Below are 18,337 nucleotides of genomic sequence, written 5' to 3' on the forward strand. Positions count from 1 at the left end.
CGGCGCGCTCTGTGCTCCGCGCGCACGCGCGCGTGAGTGTGTGTGTGTGTGTGTGTGTGTGTGTGTGTGTGTGTGTCGGTCGGTCGGCGCGCTCTGTGCTCCGTGCGTGTGCGTGTGCGTGTGCGTGTGTGTGTGTGTGTGTGTCGGCTCGCTCTGTCGTTAATGGCCCAGCAGCGGCGAGCTCTCCGTTCCGTGTGTGTGTGTGTGTGTGTGTGTGTGTGTGTGTCGGCGGCTCTGTCGTTAATGGCCCAAAGGCTTCAATCATGTACTAAGCACTGGAAAAGTAAAGTCCACTCAAGTAACGTGAAATTTCTCTGTTGACTTCTGTTTGCTGAGCTGGTATAGCCATGCTGGGCAACAATGGTAAAATGACCTGCTCTGATCACATGCTCTGGTAATAATAGCTTTGTAGGACTATATTTTGTTTTAATAATTAATAAAATAATAATAATAATAATAATCTGTTAAATTGATTATGTTGATTGATTATTGAAAAAGAATAATATATTGATATATTGATGTTTAATATTTTAATATAGGGCTATTTTCTGTTCCCTTTTTTTCCTGTGTTTAATTAGGTGATTCTAAGTTTAAATATTGATGATTACAAGCTTGGGGGAAGCGCAATTAATTGCAATTAATTAAAGAAATTGTGCAATTAATTAGTTAATTTTTTTTAATCGATTCCCAGCCCTAATATATATATATATATATATATATATATATATATATATATATATATATATATATATATATATATATATATACTCACCTAAAGGATTATTAGGAACACCTGTTCAATTTCTCATTAATGCAATTATCTAATCAACCAATCACATGGCAGTTGCTTCAATGCATTTAGGGGTGTGGTCCTGGTCAAGACAATCTCCTGAACTCCAAACTGAATGTCAGAATGGGAAAGAAAGGTGATTTAAGCAATTTTGAGCGTGGCATGGTTGTTGGTGCCAGACGGGCCGGTCTGAGTATTTCACAATCTGCTCAGTTACTGGGATTTTCACGCACAACCATTTCTAGGGTTTACAAAGAATGGTGTGAAAAGGGAAAAACATCCAGTATGCGGCAGTCCTGTGGGCGAAAATGCCTTGTTGATGCTAGAGGTCAGATGAGAATGGGCCGACTGATTCAAGCTGATAGAAGAGCAACTTTGACTGAAATAACCACTCGTTACAACCGAGGTATGCAGCAAAGCATTTGTGAAGCCACAACACGCACAACCTTGAGGCGGATGGGCTACAACAGCAGAAGACCCCACAGGGTACCACTCATCTCCACTACAAATAGGAAAAAGAGGCTACAATTTGCACGAGCTCACCAAAATTGGACAGTTGAAGACTGGAAAAATGTTGCCTGGTCTGATGAGTCTCGATTTCTGTTGAGACATTCAGATGGTAGAGTCAGAATTTGGCGTAAACAGAATGAGAACATGGATCCATCATGCCTTGTTACCACTGTGTGGTGGTGGTGTAATGGTGTGGGGGATGTTTTCTTGGCACACTTTAGGCCCCTTAGTGCCAATTGGGCATCGTTTAAATGCCACGGCCTACCTGAGCATTGTTTCTGACCATGTCCATCCCTTTATGACCACCATGTACCCATCCTCTGATGGCTACTTCCAGCAGGATAATGCACCATGTCACAAAGCTCGAATCATTTCAAATTGGTTTCTTGAACATGACAATGAGTTCACTGTACTAAAATGGCCCCCACAGTCACCAGATCTCAACCCAATAGAGCATCTTTGGGATGTGGTGGAACGGGAGCTTCGTGCCCTGGATGTGCATCCCACAAATCTCCATCAACTGCAAGATGCTATCCTATCAATATGGGCCAACATTTCTAAAGAATGCTTTCAGCACCTTGTTGAATCAATGCCACGTAGAATTAAGGCAGTTCTGAAGGCGAAAGGCGGTCAAACACAGTATTAGTATGGTGTTCCTAATAATCCTTTAGGTGAGTGTATATATTAGGAATGCCACAATTCTCAATATAATATTGAACCGTTCGGTACGACATCCACGGTTCAATACGCGCTTGTGAATTCGGTTTTACGTTTGAATAATTTATGTGCGTTTTATTTCTCTCCGAATTGACTGTTTGTGTGTGCCTGTAAAAGTCTACGAGCTGAGATGAGGAAACTCCTCCCTGCGAGTAAATATTCAATCACTATATGCTATAAAGTTAGGGGGCGCTTAACCATCATTCCACACTTTAACATGGCGAGCGGCGGTTAAGTGAGGCTACAGTACGAGGAAGCACCGGCGTCTTTCAAATCCGTGGTGTTGAGTATAATGTCGAGGAAGAAAAACCGGTAAACAAAAAAATTACTGTGTGCAAGCATTGTTTTACACGTGTAGCCTACTCAAACGGAAACACTTCCAACATGACTGCACATCTGCGGCGCCATCCATAGATATATGATGTCTATGGCGCCATCACCCAGCAATATCACTGTATGAAGGCACAAATATGTTTATTTGAAATGGTCAATTTATGTTTACTAACTTCACGTGTGTTTATTTTCAAAATTTAGGTATTTATGTGTTCCCCAGTTTGTACATGGGCTACCAGCAGCTGTGAGATGTCAGTGTTAATTGTATATTATACAATACACTAGGAACTAATGGACTTTCCTTAGCTTTTAAGTAAAATAAAGGAGTATTACAATAAATCGTTTTTATTTTTTTCTCCTTAACCTCTTACTGTTCCTATTGCCTAAGCATAGAACAAAAAAAAACACTGTGTCAAGCCATCAGAACCGAACCGAACCGAAAACCGTGGTTAAAAAACCGAGGTATGTATTGAACCGTGGGCTAACTGTATTGTTGCATCCCTAATGTTTTTTTTTATTATTTTTATCTCTCTTATATAGAAATAAAATAAACTCAGGTCTTGCCTTTTTGTAATTTTAAAATGGCATCTATTATGTAGCCCTCATTTGAATGTTATACCATGCTGATGTTTAAGATTTTACCTTGCTCTTATGTTTCTTTTGCACAACACTTTATAAAGATTTTGTAAGAACAGAGAAAAGATTAGAAAACGATTCAACTGAAAATGGGTTTTTTTTTTACATGTGTATATATATTGTTTATATCGGGTTATGTAAATGTATATCTGAGTATCACAGTACTACCTAAAGTTATTGACACTTCAGAAACATGCAAGAATGAGAAAACGAAGAGCGGGATGTGCATTGTTAATATTACATTGGCCATTTTTATAGTATTCTGTGTGTATTTGTTTTTGACACTTCAAGCACAATGAGCTGTGGAAAAAAACCGCGATGCGGTACTCACGCTGACTGACCCCCCCCACACCCCCCCACACCCCCCCACCCCCCACCCCGAAGCTCGCAAAGCACAGAATCAGAATCAGAATCAGAATCAGAAAGAGCTTTATTGCCAAGTGTGCTTGCACCCACAAGGAATTTTTCTTGGTACTGAAGCTTCCAGTGCACATATACAAATACAAATACAACAAGAAACATAGTAATACAAATTCTAAGAATAAAATATATAAAAAAATAAAATAAAATAAAATAGTATAAAAAGTAAAAAAAAGGGGTCACAGTTGGGTTTAGTCTGAATAAACATTTACAGATTATGAACATATTTACAGTATTTTGAGAAGTATGAATAATATAAATATAAATATCACCTGAGTTAGAGAATATTACACTAGACAGTGGGAGTCTCGTGCATGTTACAGATTATGAACATATTTACAGTATTTTGAGTAGCATGAATAATATAAATATAAATATCACCTGAGTTAAGAGAATATTGCACTAGACAGTGGGAGTATTGCACTTGCAGGCATATGCCTTGGGGGGCATGTTAAGTGTTCAGAAGGGAAATGGCCTGTGGAAAGAAACTGTTCCTGTGCCTGGATGTTCTTGTGGCCAGTGATCTGTGTCGCCGTCCTGACGGTAACAGTTCAAACAGGGGGTGTCCAGGGTGAGTGGAGTCTGTGATGATTTTACCTGCTCTCTTCCTCACTCTGGAAGAGTACAGGTCCTGGAGGGTTGGCAGGGGGGCACCAATAATCCTCTCTGCTGTCCGGACTGTCCGTTGTAGTCTCCTGATGTCCGATTTGGTAGCTGAACCAAACCAGACAGTGATGGAAGTGCTTAAAACAGACTCAATGACGGCTGAGTAGAACTGGATCAGCAGCTCCTGTGGCAGATTGAACTTCTTCAGCTGGCGAAGGAAGTACAGTCTCTGCTGGGCCTTTTTCACAATGGAGTCAATGTGATTTGCCCACTTCAGGTCCTGAGAGATGGTAGAGCCCAGGAACCTGAATGACTCCACTGCTTCCACAGTGCTGTTCATGATGGTGAGAGGGGGGAGTGCTGGGGATTTTCTCCTGAAATCCACAATCATCTCCACTGTTTTGAGCGTGTTCAGCTCAAGGTTGTTATAGCTGCACCAGACAGCCAGCTGTTCAACCCCCAGTCTGTAAGCAGACTCGTCACCATTTTGGATGAGACCGATGACGGTGGTGTCGTCTGCAAATTTCAGGAGCTTGACAGAGGGGTCTTTAGAAGTGCAGTCATTAGTGTACAGGGAGAAGAGCAGTGGGGAGAGAACGCACCCTTGGGGTGCGCCAGTGCTGATGGTGAGGGTCCTGGATGTGAGCTTCCCCAGTCTCACTCGCTGCTGCCGGTCTGTCAGGAAGCTGGAGATCCACTGACAGATTGAGGATGGCATGGAGAGCTGGGTCAGTTTGGCTGTGAGAAGATCAGGGATGATGGTATTGAAGGCCGAACTGAAGTCCACAAATAAGATCCGTGCATAAGTCCCAGGTCTGTCAAGATGTTGCAGGATATAGTGCAGTCCCATGTTGACTGCATCATCCACAGACCTGTTTGCTCTGTAAGCAAACTGAAAGGGATCCAGAAGGGGTCCAGTGATGTCCTTCAGATAGGCCAACACCAGTCTTTCAAACGACTTCATGACCACAGACGTGAGAGCGACAGGTCTGTAGTCATTAAGTCCAGTGATTTTAGGTTTTTTGGGAACCGGAATGATAGTGGAGCGTTTGAAGCAGCAGGGAACTTCACACTGCTCCAATGATCTGTTGAAGATCTGCGTGAAGACTGGGGCCAGTTGGTCAGCGCAGGCTTTTAGACAAGCAGATGAGATGCCGTCTGGGCCTGAAGCTTTCCTAGTCTTCTGTTTTTTGAAGACTCGGCTCACGTCCTCCACACAGACCTTAAGCTCAGGTTGGATGGCAGAAGGGGGGAGGAGAGGGGTTGCAGGAGGTGATGGTGGATGTGTGAAGTGCACATCAGAGCGGGTGTGAGGTGTGAGTCTGGGCTTCTCAAACCTGCAATAGAATGCATTGAGAGTGTCAGCCAGTTGTTGATTCTCCACAGATCGGGGGGATGGTGATTTGTAGTTGGTGATGTTCCTCAGGCCTCTCCAGACTGATGCCGGGTCGTTGGCTGAAAACTGGTTTTTCAGCTTTTCAGAGTAGCTTCTTTTAGCAACTCTGATCTCCTTTGTCAGTCTGTTTCTGGCCTGGTTATACAAGATTTTATCCCCACTTCTGTAAGCATCCTCTTTGGCATGACGAAGCTGTTTGAGTTTCCCAGTAAACCATGGTTTATCATTAGTGAATGATAAGAATGTCCTGGTAGGAATGCATGTATCCTCACAGAAACTGATATATGATGTTACAGTATCTGTGAGCTCATCCAGATCGGTGGCTGCAGCTTCAAAAACAGTCCAATCAGTGCAATCGAAGCAGGCCTGTAGATCCTGCTCTGCTTCGTTGGTCCATCTTTTTACAGTCCTTATTACAGGTTTAGCTGATTTCAGTTTCTGCCTGTAGGTCGGTATAAGATGAACCAAACAATGATCAGAGAGCCCCAAAGCTGCCCGTGGGACGGAGTGATACGCATTCTTTATCGTGGTGTAACAGTGGTCCAATATATTACTGTCTCTGGTAGGACATGTAACATGCTGTCTGTATTTTGGCAGTTCACGGGAGAGATTTGCTTTGTTAAAATCCCCAAGAATGATTAAAAGAGAGTCTGGGTACCTTTGTTCCATTTCAGCTATGTGTTCAGCCAGCTGTTGTATCGCCGCGCTCACACACGCGTCTGGAGGAATGTAAACATTCGCGAGAATGAATGAGGAAAACTCCCGCGGCGAGTAGAAAGGTTTACAGTTTATGAAATGTGCCTCTAAATTAGGAGAGCACATCTTCTTCAGTGTTGTTACATCTGAACACCAACTTCCGTTAATGTAGAAACACAATCCACCACCTCTCGTTTTCCCCGTTAGTTCCGCGATGCGATCCGCTCGGAACAGCTGAAAGCCCGGCAGATGTAGTGCGTTGTCCGGTATGGCTTCACTCAGCCAGGTTTCAGTGAAGCACAGAGCAGCGGAGTTTAAAAAATCCTTGTTAGTGCGGGTGAGGAGAAGAAGTTCGTCCATTTTGTTAGGAAGAGATCGGAGATTCGCAAGATGAATACTGGGGAGTGCAGAACGGAGGCCGCGCTCGCGGAGTTTAACCAGCGCGCCAGCGCGCTTCCCGCGTTTGCGTCTGACCGCGCGTTTGAACAACACCGCTGCCCCTCCGACGAGAATGTCCAGTAAAACGTCTGAGTAATCAAAATCTGTAAAAAAGTTGTCTGGTGTGTGTTTCCTAATGTCCAGTAGTTCGTCTTTGGTGAAACTGATAGGAAAAGAATGACTAAACGCAGAACAAACCAACAAAAACAACACAATAACTGGAGAGCTCCACACCGAGGCAGCCATCCGCGGCGCCATCTTGGAATGGAACATCATGATGCATCCAGACAGCATGCAATCCTGAATTTAGTTCTCTTTTGTGGTTTATTGTGCTTGAATGGTCAAATACACAGTGAATAATGTCAAAATGTCCGTTGTTCCTTGTTGTCAATAAGAAATAAATAAAACTACTGTACCTGAAAGACTTAAGTTCATTTAATTTGTATCTTTGTTCTGTTGTATTTGTCCTATTGTTTGTAATTTAGCTTCTTTGTTTTTAGTTTTAATAACCACGATCAGATAGGTAAATAAATGCTGATGGTTGCCAGATAACGATAGTTCCATAAAGCAACTATTGTTGCCAATTAATCTGTAAAATTGAGATATCGGTCGACCTCTAGCAGATAGTCCCATTTGGTTTAAAATATAAAATTTTGCAATACCTCGTTTTGGCTGCATTGTTTCGCATCTTATATTTGTGACACTGTGGAAGGATGGGCTCAATTTCACAGTCATGGGATCTGCTTGGTGAACTCCTCATGTCTTGTGACTGCTGTTGCCTTGTTTCCAGGTAATGGGGCATCACAATGCAAACCTTGACCCACTTGGCATCAGTTGTGTAAATTTTGACGAGACCCCAGTAGCTACTGGGTTCCAGCATGTTGGTGAGAAATGTTTTCTGTCTTCCACAGCTCAACAGACCAATATTAATGAGCCTGTTTTGTGTGATTGTTGCTTTCTCCTTCCCTTTATCTGTCCCTTTTTCACCCATTTCACACTTTACCCTGTTTTTCAACTCTTATACCCCATCCCCCTTTGCACCCGACACTTCATCTTCGACGCATCCTACATCATGTCAATCTTCTTGTGCTCTTGCTGCACTTCTCTTCTGTACCTTCTTTCTCCCCCTTCTGTATCTTTTCCTTGTGGGTGGTTTTGCGTTCGGCTCCCATGTTTGTGGGGCGACCCCTTGTCTCCTGTAGATACGTGGTCACCATGTGGCTCAGCTGGACCCTCTTGGGATTATGGATGCTGATCTGGATTCATGCGTTCCCACCGACATTATTACGTCATCGGATAAACTTGGTGAGGAATTATGAATGTCCACCAAACTATACATGGTTAGGACTCAGATGTTTTGTCAAAACTGCTTTCTATGACAGTTGGTAATTGAATTTCAACTTCATCTTCATAATTTAATCAAAACTATAGGTATTGTTAAACTTTTCTGGAAAGCAGTTTTAGACTTTTTTTTTTTACTGATTGTTGTGATTCTGGATTTGCTGTGATGAAGGGCAGCAGCACTGTATTTGGCTTTCACATATTTGGCATCAATCTAAAATTGACTTTCTGTACAGTATCACGCTTGAGGTGGCTGCGAGTCTTGAAAGACGTGCTTTGCTACATTCAAATTACTTGACAGGACTTTGTAATGACTTGGCCTGCTCATATGTTTTGACCTTGCAGTTACATGCACACTACTTTTCTATTTTCTGCACACTGTTTGGTAACCATGGCAACATTATCAAATATAGCAACAATGTCCGTTACACTTAGAATTTTAATTCAATAAATGTCCAATGGACCACTTGCACTGAGCTTCATGACGCACTTCCGTTTGGAAATAGTACGTCTCACTTATTTCCGGTTATGTTTACTTTCAATGTACTGTGGTCAATGAGTTGAACAAACGCCACCTAAAATGAGTGTCCGCAATAAGATTTAAAAATGTGGCAATTTTTATTGACAGGAGAAGGTATATTCTGATGTTTACTGTGTGCAGAATTTTCCAAACTTATCGGAACATGAAGTTTTAATCCAACCCGAGCCGATCTGAGAAAGCAGCGGGTGTTAAAAATACGCCATTATTTCACCACAGGTTGTCAGTGTTCGTATAAACTAGTGACCGCGACGCTGAAGTGTATGAGGACAGATGAATAACATCAGTACGAACCGCGAACATTTATTTATTTGGATTAAATATTTTAATCATTCTGTGTCATTTTTCAATGTCAATCTTTTCACTATTTACATGTTTATACCCCAAATGCTATAATATTCAAAGTAGTTGACTGTCATTCTCCTCTACGCTGTGTGCGTTACTGATTAAATAGCCTAGCCTATTAAACATCGTTACAGGCACGTCACGAGCATTCATTCATTCAACTATTTTAAAAGACTGGACTTAAAAGGAGCGCACACAAGCAATCCTTTTAATAGTCAATTTCATTTAAAAATGTAAACCCAACAGGTATGAAATGTCAGAAAGAGGGAAAAAAACTGTTAATGAGAAGACGAGCATATAGGACTGCTGCAGCTTAGTGGATAAATGTATTTAGCCTATTTATTATTCAGAATGCACAGTTGGAAAGAAAATATATTTATAGGAACATTTTAGCAGGCTCAAGATAATTAATACAGAGATAATTTTTCATTCTTTTAATCAATTGGCAGCCATAAAACACAGTGATAATCTGCATTCTCGTGTATGTAGGTGCGCTGAACGCTCTAACCGAAAACTCCCGATATGTGTTAACTGGAACGCGGAAGTAGTTGTGCAAGTAGTCCATAGAGGTGGGAGTACATCCATCAGATATTTTAAATAACCAGTAACAGCTTTAAATGCTTTGTAACCGAGTGCATTTGAATAGGAAAATAGTTCCAAACAATGCAGAAAGGGTCTCCTCGCAACACACGTCTGTTTCTCATTCTTGAATGATTCCACCGTTTTTGAATGTATCGGGTGAGTCAATGATCCAATGACCCATTCATAAATTCACTGGACACTTGCTGCTTTCATTGAATCAGCCGGTTTGAACTAAACAGTTGAATTAATTATTCTATGATTAATTTATTACGACTTGCTGTCGCCTACTGGCGGATTTAGTTTCATATATAATTGTATTTCATTTTCCCTAACAATTCATATTTCTATATTCTAAATGTAATATTTAGAACATTAATCTCTCAACAGTATTTAGTCAATTGTATTTGCAGTATAAATGGATAATAAATGGTAAGATGGATTTTGTTGCTGTTGATTTCATTTAATTGGTATAACAGCCCTATAGTGTTAAATAGTGTTATTTGTTAAAAGATAATCAACATTATGTAACTTTACTTTTTATAAATAATTTTAAGAGGGGTTTTCACTTAAGCACCTGCCCCCCAAAATGTCTGTGCATGGCCTTGCCATTCAGTGTGGCTCTCGCATTATATGACGTGGTCGACAACTGTCTGTCCAATGCGGTTTTGTTCATACAGCAGTATGGATGTGACAGTGAAAAACTTTTGACAATACCAGTAATACAGGTGTCACCAAGGGGGGTTGGGGGGTGACAAAGTTTTTCTCTCTTTTTTCACCTTGCATTTAAATAGTTTACGGTGCGTGTCCGCTGGCGCAGAGTGAGCATTTCAATTGATTCCTATGGAAGCTCAACTCTGCTCCACTCGCTTCGCGCCAGTGGACACGCACCATTATGAATGCCGTGCGGTCGTGCGCATTTTACTTTCGCTTTCAAATTCAGGGGCTGCAATTGTTTGAATAGTGTTTAATTATTATTCTCAATGAAAAACACAACAACAAAAAAACAGTACAATGAAAAACTTGCTTGAATAGGCGCTTTTACGTTTTGCTTTGAAACCAAATCTTCAGACATCGTCTTGTCAGTCAAAAGAGTGAGGCGAAATGGGCGAAGTGAGGTGAAATCTGACTCGTGCTGCGACTCTTGTTCAGCTCGAGCTGAATTGAGCAGACGTGTTCAGTTTTTTAATTGTAATGTCTGTTCTCTAACTTAAGTAAATTATTATTACTATAAAACAATCAAAACGATGGTGGGGGACAGTGCCGGAGTGAGCAAGTAACGTAACGGGTTTTGCTGCTGAACACCGGTAACACAGACTATCGCATCAAGCCTATACAGCAGGAGTTTGGCAAGAATGCAGTTGTAAAATTTGCTGAGGAGTTGTAACTAATCAGGAAGATTATTTATAAAGCAGTCTTTAGTGGTAGAGGTGATAGTTCTACCCAAGCATGCCGCACAAGTCCTGAAAAGTGAAGCCAAAGTTTATGCCATAACTGTTTATTTCACAACGACATGAGTTGTTCTACAGTATACAGTACTAACCGTTTCTGCGGGAGTGAGGGCGGGGCCGTGATACCGTGGCTCTACGTCATGCTGACTACTGCGCAGACTCGGGTCCCGCATTCACTACTGCGTAGAATCAGGTCCCAAATCAGCGCAATATGTCAGCGCCATATTGGGATGTTGGCGGCTTCACTTTTCTACAATGGAAGAGGGTGAAGGTGCGTCGTCCGTCTTTTTTTTTTTTTTTTTGTCTATGGTTCTACCATATTTGTAACAGGAAGATGGTTTTGCAACCTTGGCTAAATGTAGTATACACAAGACTAGATAATGATCTGAGATGTCATCGCTCTATTGCAGAATTTCAACGGCATCAACATTGATTTAATGTTACAATATTAGATCTAAAGTATGATTGCGACAATAAGTGGGTCCTGACTAGGGCTGTCAAAATTGCTCAAAAATGACGTTCGAATATTCCCTCTAAAAAACACACGAATATTCGAACTATTCGAACATCTGGTTGCGCATTTTGTCAATGCGCATTACGCATCCTGCATTACGTCAATAACAGGACAAATTAATACAAAGAGACATACATACAGTGCCCTCCACAATTATTGAACCCCCTGGTAAATATGATCAAAATTGGCTGTAAAAAATAAATCTGCATCGATTATCCTTGTGATTTTTCATTCAAAAAATGTGCAAAATTCTAACCTTTCATTGAAGTAAAAGAATTGAAAGTGGGGGGAAATCACATTATGAAATAAATGTTTTTCTCCAAAACATGTTGGCCACAATTATTGAAACCCTTTTATTAAATACTTTTTGCAATCTCCTTTTGCCAAGATAACAGCTCTGAGTCTTCTTCTATAATGCCTGATGAGTTTGGAGAATAACTGACAAGAGATCAGAGACCATTCCTCCACACAGAATCTCTCCAGATCCTTCAGATTCCCAGATCCATGTTGGTGCTTCTCCTCTTCAGTTCAGCCCACTCATCAGGTCAGGGAACTGAGACGGTCATGGCAGAAGCTTCATTTTGTGCTCCACAACAAATTTTTGTTTTGATTTTGATGTTTGTTTTGGATCGTTGTCCTGATGGAAGATCCCACCTCGGCCCATTATAAGATTTCTAGCAGAAGGCGTCAGGTTTAGATTTTTTATCTGTTGATATTTGATAGAATCCACAATGCCATGTATCTGAACAAGAAGTCCAGGACCTCCAGCAGAAAAATATGCCCACAACATTAAAGATCCACTGGTATATTAAATTGTACACATGGGGTACTTTTTATCCTTGTGTTCACCAAACCCATCTAGTGTGTTTGCTGCCAAAAAGCTCTGTTTTAGTCTCATCTGACCACAGAACCCTGTGTTGTTTGAAGATCCAGTCGTGTCTGACAATTAAATTTGCTGGAATTTGTTTTTGGATGAGCGAGGAGTTTTTTTTTAAAACCCTCCCAAACAACATGTGGGGATGTAGGGGTTGTTTGATAATTTTTTTTTTAGGCTTTCTGACCCTAAGACTCAACTAATCTCTGCAATTCTCCATCTGTGATCCTTGGAGAGTCTTTGGCCACTCAAACTTTCATACTCGCCGTGCATTAAGACAGTATAGACACACGTCCTTTTCCTGGCAGATTCATAACATCTTTAGTTGGTTATAACTTCTTAATTATTGCCCTGATGGTCAAAATGGGGATTTTCAATTCTTTAGCTATTGTCTTACAGCCACTTTCTAGTTTGTGATGCTCAACAATCTTTTGCTACGCATCAGAACTATATTCTTTGGTTTTACTCATTGTGATGGATGATTAAGGGGATTTGGCCTTTGTGTTTCCTCATATTTAAACTCCTGTGAAACACGAAGTCATAGCTGGACAGTTTCATGTTCCTAGTCCCCCTGGTGTACTAAAAAAGGTAAATATTAATGGGAATATACTTCAGAGATATTTTACTCGTAAAAAATTCTAGGGGTTTCAATAATTGTGGCCAACATGTTTTGGAGAAAAACATTTATTTCATAATGTGATTTCCCCCCACTTTCAATTCTTTTACTTCAATGAAAGGTTAGAATTTTGCACATTTTTTGAATGAAAAATCACAAGGATAATCGATGCAGATTTATTTTTTACAGCCAATTTTGATCATATTTACCAGGGGGTTCAATAATTGTGGAGGGCACTGTAACTACTTGTATAGGTAGTTAATTTAAGTTTAAACATATTTGACAATGTATTACCAACACAAAACCAAGTAAATAAACTAATGGCCAAGACCGCAGACCTCACTCTCGCTCACTCGCAGGCACTCTCTCTCTCTCTCTCTCTCGCCCTCGCGCTCACGCTCTCTCTGCGCATAACGGTTTAAATGAACAACAATAAGCACATGTTGAGTGATGATCAAGAGTTTTGTGCAAGCAATTTAAGGTCGCGACTCTTGTCCCAAATATTATATCATTCAGTGATTGAAACAAATTTATTAACATTAATTGAAGTTTTACAGTATAGAACCGACATTGAAAGCTCCGAGCGAGCTGTGCTGTGGTAAACATGGAACTTTTCTGTTTAACGTTAAATAAAATGAGGCACACAATTCCGAGAAATGTGACAACAAAGAACTTTTACCCTGAGGTTCATCAAAAATAAAGTGCTATTAAAAAAGAAAAAGGCTACTTACATTATTGGTGCTTGTATTAAAAAAGGAAAAACTGACTGCAATTTATTCCATTGTCTTTTAGTGCACTGTCAACTTTCAGCAGTGACGCTGTGCTAGACAGTGCGACTCGTGTGACCTGTCCCTCAGGCAGCGCGCGCGCCCACTCGCAAAGCAGACAGACGCGCCTCTGCTTCCGCGGGCGTGTTTTTCCATATTCGAAATTCACATTCGAATATTAATTATCACGTTCGAATTTCTGTTTTTTAAAACTATTCGAATATATATTCGAATTTAGAATATTCGTTGACAGCCCTAGTCCGTGTTGTCTAACTCCAATAGAGCTCAGAATGCCTCTAAATGCCAATCCCAATGTGTCTTTTTCATTATCTACATGTATATTAAAATAACCAACAATTAAGACTCATTTTTATAACGGTAGTCTTGGGGGGGTAGACTAAGAAAACGATTAAATGTCACTACGCTCTAACTGGAAAGTCCTGTATGCAATATGCTAGTGATTAGTTAAAATGATCAAGTTGCAGTCGGCAAGTCTGGCAGATTGAGGGGACAGAATGTTTACAACTCTCATGCCCCTCCCCCACTACCACCGAGCACCCTCCCATCAAGTTCGTGCTCGTCAGTGCGTGTGCACCAAGCGGTAACATTCTAATCTGAAAAATGAAGCCTACCCGGAAGTGCGAAAAACTGCAATACATCGAAAATCTGCTAGGGGCAGGTCCCAAAATGGAGCAAATGTCCATAAACCCCCATGTTAAAATGTCTGTTTTCACAGCATAAATTCATGTTTTTACAGGTTGGTCCCATGGACTTTTATTGTATTTTTCGATAGGTTCCGAGTGCCTGACAACTGTGAGGGTAGTGAATCTTTTTCTAACTCGTTAGTTTAGATCGTATTTAGATATAAAATTTATGACAAATAAGGGCGATTGACAGCTTGATTGACAGCTGATAACGAGCATAGGCTGCGCCGAGTGGAATTCCTGAAATTTGACGTCTCGGCCATGATCTGACACAACACATCATACCACCTCTGTATCCTTTCAGAACATTTGTATTGAAATATCGTACAAGATGGCGCCGCCCATATCCCCCATAAACGGCCTCAAAACCGTTCTTCAGAAAGTCTATGGGTGACGTCACAGACGCTTTGTCCATATTTTTTACAGTCTATGGTGTGCACCAGATTTTCTCGTGCACGCGCCCATCTCTTCAGCATCGATCAACACCATGGAGTATTCGGAGGTAGGCTGCCCTGGCTAATCTACCCATAGATAGCAATAACCAAGGAATTGGAAGCTTGTTAGTAGATTTTCTCGCCGCCATCACGCTTTGTACAATCCAACACACCTGCAAACTTCAGACGTGTGCATGTGATATTGTAACAAGCACGAGGAGGGGGGGATCTATGGCGTGTGCACGAACTGTGATTGACATTCAGATCTCACACAGCCCTGCGCTGATTGGACCAGAAGAACCGGGAGCGGTGGATTTTTGCAAAACAAATAACAGGCTCTAGGTGGAGGTAGAAGCGCAGGTTTTTTTCTAAAACCGTCTGATTTATGGTTTTCTGTCGGAGCATAGTGTCATAGTTGCAAATCTTGCCGACTGCAGCTTTAAACCAGACGCTAATTTGTGCTGCTCTTGGTAGATTGCGTTGGTCATTATGGAAATGATCCAGCTGCTGTGTTCTTTGATTTGTGCGTCGTCAGTAGATCACGCGCAGAAGTTTCCATTCCCTGCGGTGCTTTTTTGGACTTGCTCTCTCATGCTAATTTGCCCTGTTTAGTAAATCTGACTCTTGGCCTGGTAATTCCTTAGATAAATCTGATTTATTTTGATTGGTTACTCATATGCGTACGAATGCATTATTAAAATAATTATTGCACTGAAAATAATTATTTGGTTTGAGCCAGTATTTTCAAGACATGAAAATCAGCTTTAACGATTTCATTTCAGTCTGCAGTAACTTATGTATATAATGATAAATGCTGATGTAAGTATGAGTGTGTGTGTGAGCATGTAACTGTAATGCACTTACAGCAGAGGAAAGCTCACAGAATCTTTTGCATTCTGTACATTGTAACCACATGTAGAGGAACATTATATACATTTTTATATATTTAAAGGGTGCATGTCTCCAAAAATGATATTTTCTTTGCTCTTTTGAGGAGCAAAATTTTATTAATATAATATACTTGGTATATACCTCTCAGGGCCCTTCCCAGTCCCCACCATTTAAGCAAATTACACTGTAAAAGAATAAATAAAAGAATAATAATTAAAAACTAAAAAACAAGGTCAGAGAGAAGGCTGAAAGCTAAATTACGACTCTTAATGCGGAAAAAATATTTACCGTAAAGTTTTGCAAGTAATGTGTTTAGCCTGTCAGGAGCTAGTCTTTGCTTTGCCTGGCAGTGTGTGGGACAGTCATGTAGGCTAGAGCTGCACGATTCTGGATAAATTGAGAATAATTTTTTGTCACAATCACAAATTTCCCACGGTTCTGAACGGACAACTAAACAAAATAACAAGAAATTTACTAGAGGTTCTGACCAAACGTTAATTGCTGCAGTCTTTTTAAAAATGTTTAATTAAGTTGAATTCTTCTTTTTAAAAATCTGTTTGAATATATGATTCAATGACTCCCTCATAAATACCTAAACATAACTGCTCTCTCTCTGGCTCAACGGCTTCGCAAACACAGATTTAAATAATCTGGTGGGTTTTTTTTTTATTTATTTGTAATTAGAATTTTTTTATTTAGGAATAAGATTGCGTGGGTGTTTGAATCGAGATCACAATATTTTAATGATTAATCGTGCAGCTCTAGTGTAGGCTGTGATGTAGATTGAGACTTGAAGCCTTGATTGTATTGCTGCAGCATTTAGGAACTGCTTGGTTTGGTGCCTGTTGTGATTTAGTGAAGGAAAGTTGTTTTATCTGGAATCCATAATAAGATGTGTGGTTTACCCAAGTGACCAACTCTTTACATTTCATTAGTGAAGCTATTCAGTTAGACACTATCCAGTGCTGTAATCTAATGTTTGTTAGTCTCTCTCAATGGAATTGGCCATGCTTTTAACCATGAGGTTTTGGGAATCACTAACTCCCAGTGGATTTTTTTTTTTTTTCTACCACTGCCTCTCCAGACCTTACATATGTCAAGAAGCGTCTAAGTGCTCTAACCATTGGAGGTAGGCTTTAATGACGAGCAGTTCTGTGCCTCTTGGTTAAAGGGATACTCTACCGTTTTTTCATATTAAACTATGTTATTCCCTTAACTAAGACGAGTTGATACATACCTCTCTCGTCTCAGTGCGTGCACTAAATCCCTCTGTCTTGCGGCGAAACTTTGTTAGCCCAGTTCATTTAATATGGGCCAAGCAGAGAAGCTACCAAACACCTCCACGTTTTCCCTATTTAAATACAGTTACTCGCGAAGTGTAACTCGACCTAGGACGGTGACACAAAACAAAACGTTGCGCTTTTCTAAGCGTGTAAAATGGATAACTATTTTGTATGGCGGAATACCATAGCAAGTGCTTGTAAGCACTTCGACTTCGGCGCAGTAATATCTTCACTCGTGAAAAATCCTCTCACCGGCCCCCGCTTCCTCTAGTGAAGATATTACTGCGCCAAGTCGAAGTGCTTACAAGCACTTGCTATGGTATTCCGCCATACAATATAGTTATCCATTTTACACGCTTAGAAAAGCGCAACGTTTTGTTTTGTGTCACCGTCCTAGGTCGAGTTACACTTCGCGAGTAACTGTATTTAAATAGGGAAAACGTGGAGGTGTTTGGTAGCTTCTCTGCTTGGCCCATATTAAATGAACTGGGCTAACAAAGTTTCGCCGCAAGACAGAAGGATTTAGTGCACGCACTGAGACGAGAGAGGTATGTATCAACTCGTCTTAGTTAAGGGAATAACATAGTTTAATATGAAAAAACGGTGGAGTATCCCTTTAATAGCCGTGTGTGTGTGTGTGTGTGTGTGTGTGTGTGTGTGTGTGTGTGTGTGTGTGTGTGTGTGTGTGTGTGTGTGTGTGTGTGTGTGTGTGTGTGTGTGTGTGTGTGTGTGTGTGTGTGTGTGTGTGTGTGTGTGTGTGTGTGTGTGTGTGTGTGTGTGTGTGTGTGTGAGAGATTTTAGGCAGTGCTGTTAGCTTTGTGGGCAAATTTGAAAAAATCGGAATGTTCCTTGGTATCTAATATTGGCAGCTGTCACTACCGAAAAAAACAAAACATCTTTCTGAAAATGGATATATATATATAAAATATTATAATACATTATAATGGGTAATTTGAATAGAGAGACTGTGAACCTAAAGGAATTCTATTGGAGCTTTACTATTCCTTGTCTTGGTGTGTCTTCATTTAACAGCACAATATATATGTTTGTTTAAATGATGTTGGTAAGATTTTAATTATTTAATTTTAATTATTTTTAAGGTTTTTAAATGAAGTCTCTTATACTCTCAAAGGCTGCATTTATTTGATCAAATACAACAAAAACAGTCATATTGTTAAAAAGTATTACATTTCAAAAATGTATTACAATAGAAAACAGTTATTTTAAAATGTAATTGATTCCTTTTTGGCAAAGCAGAATTTTCAGCAGCCATTACAGTTTTCAGTTGCCACATGGTCCTTCAGAAATCATTCTCATATGCTGATTTTGTGTCCAAGAAACATTTCTTATCAATATTGAAAATTTTTATTTTGTACAGCTTAATATTTTTTTGTGGAAGCAGCGATACATTTTTTTTTCAGTATTCTTTAAAGAAAAAAGAAAAAACAGCATTTAATT

The 18,337-nt window shown here is 40.3% G+C and overlaps 1 protein-coding gene and 1 long non-coding RNA gene across 4 annotated transcripts in view; one reads left to right on the top strand and one right to left on the bottom strand.

Annotated features, from left to right (window-relative positions):
* Positions 1-18,337, top strand: part of ogdha (oxoglutarate dehydrogenase a) — a 70,193-nt gene that overhangs the window by 17,548 nt on the left and 34,308 nt on the right. The window contains exons 4-5 of one of the 3 annotated variants that reach the window (XM_082187727.1): positions 7,745-7,847; positions 16,681-16,725. In XM_082187727.1, coding sequence (XP_082043853.1) covers positions 7,745-7,847; positions 16,681-16,725 — 148 coding nt within the window. Of the gene's footprint in view, positions 1-7,332; positions 7,427-7,744; positions 7,848-16,680; positions 16,726-18,337 lie in introns of all 3 variants that reach the window. The other 2 variants (XM_082187729.1, XM_082187728.1) reach the window with 2 other exon arrangements.
* The window catches only part of LOC309512298, a 30,521-nt gene that overhangs the window by 11,745 nt on the left and 439 nt on the right, over positions 1-18,337 (bottom strand). The window contains exon 2 of the long non-coding RNA XR_014210947.1: positions 10,880-18,304. This is a non-coding gene — a long non-coding RNA (uncharacterized lncRNA). The remainder of the gene's footprint in view (positions 1-10,879; positions 18,305-18,337) is intronic.

The sequence above is a fragment of the Leuciscus leuciscus genome (genome assembly GCF_965113295.1).
Source record: "Leuciscus leuciscus genome assembly, chromosome: 13".
Lineage (NCBI taxonomy): Eukaryota > Metazoa > Chordata > Actinopteri > Cypriniformes > Leuciscidae > Leuciscus > Leuciscus leuciscus.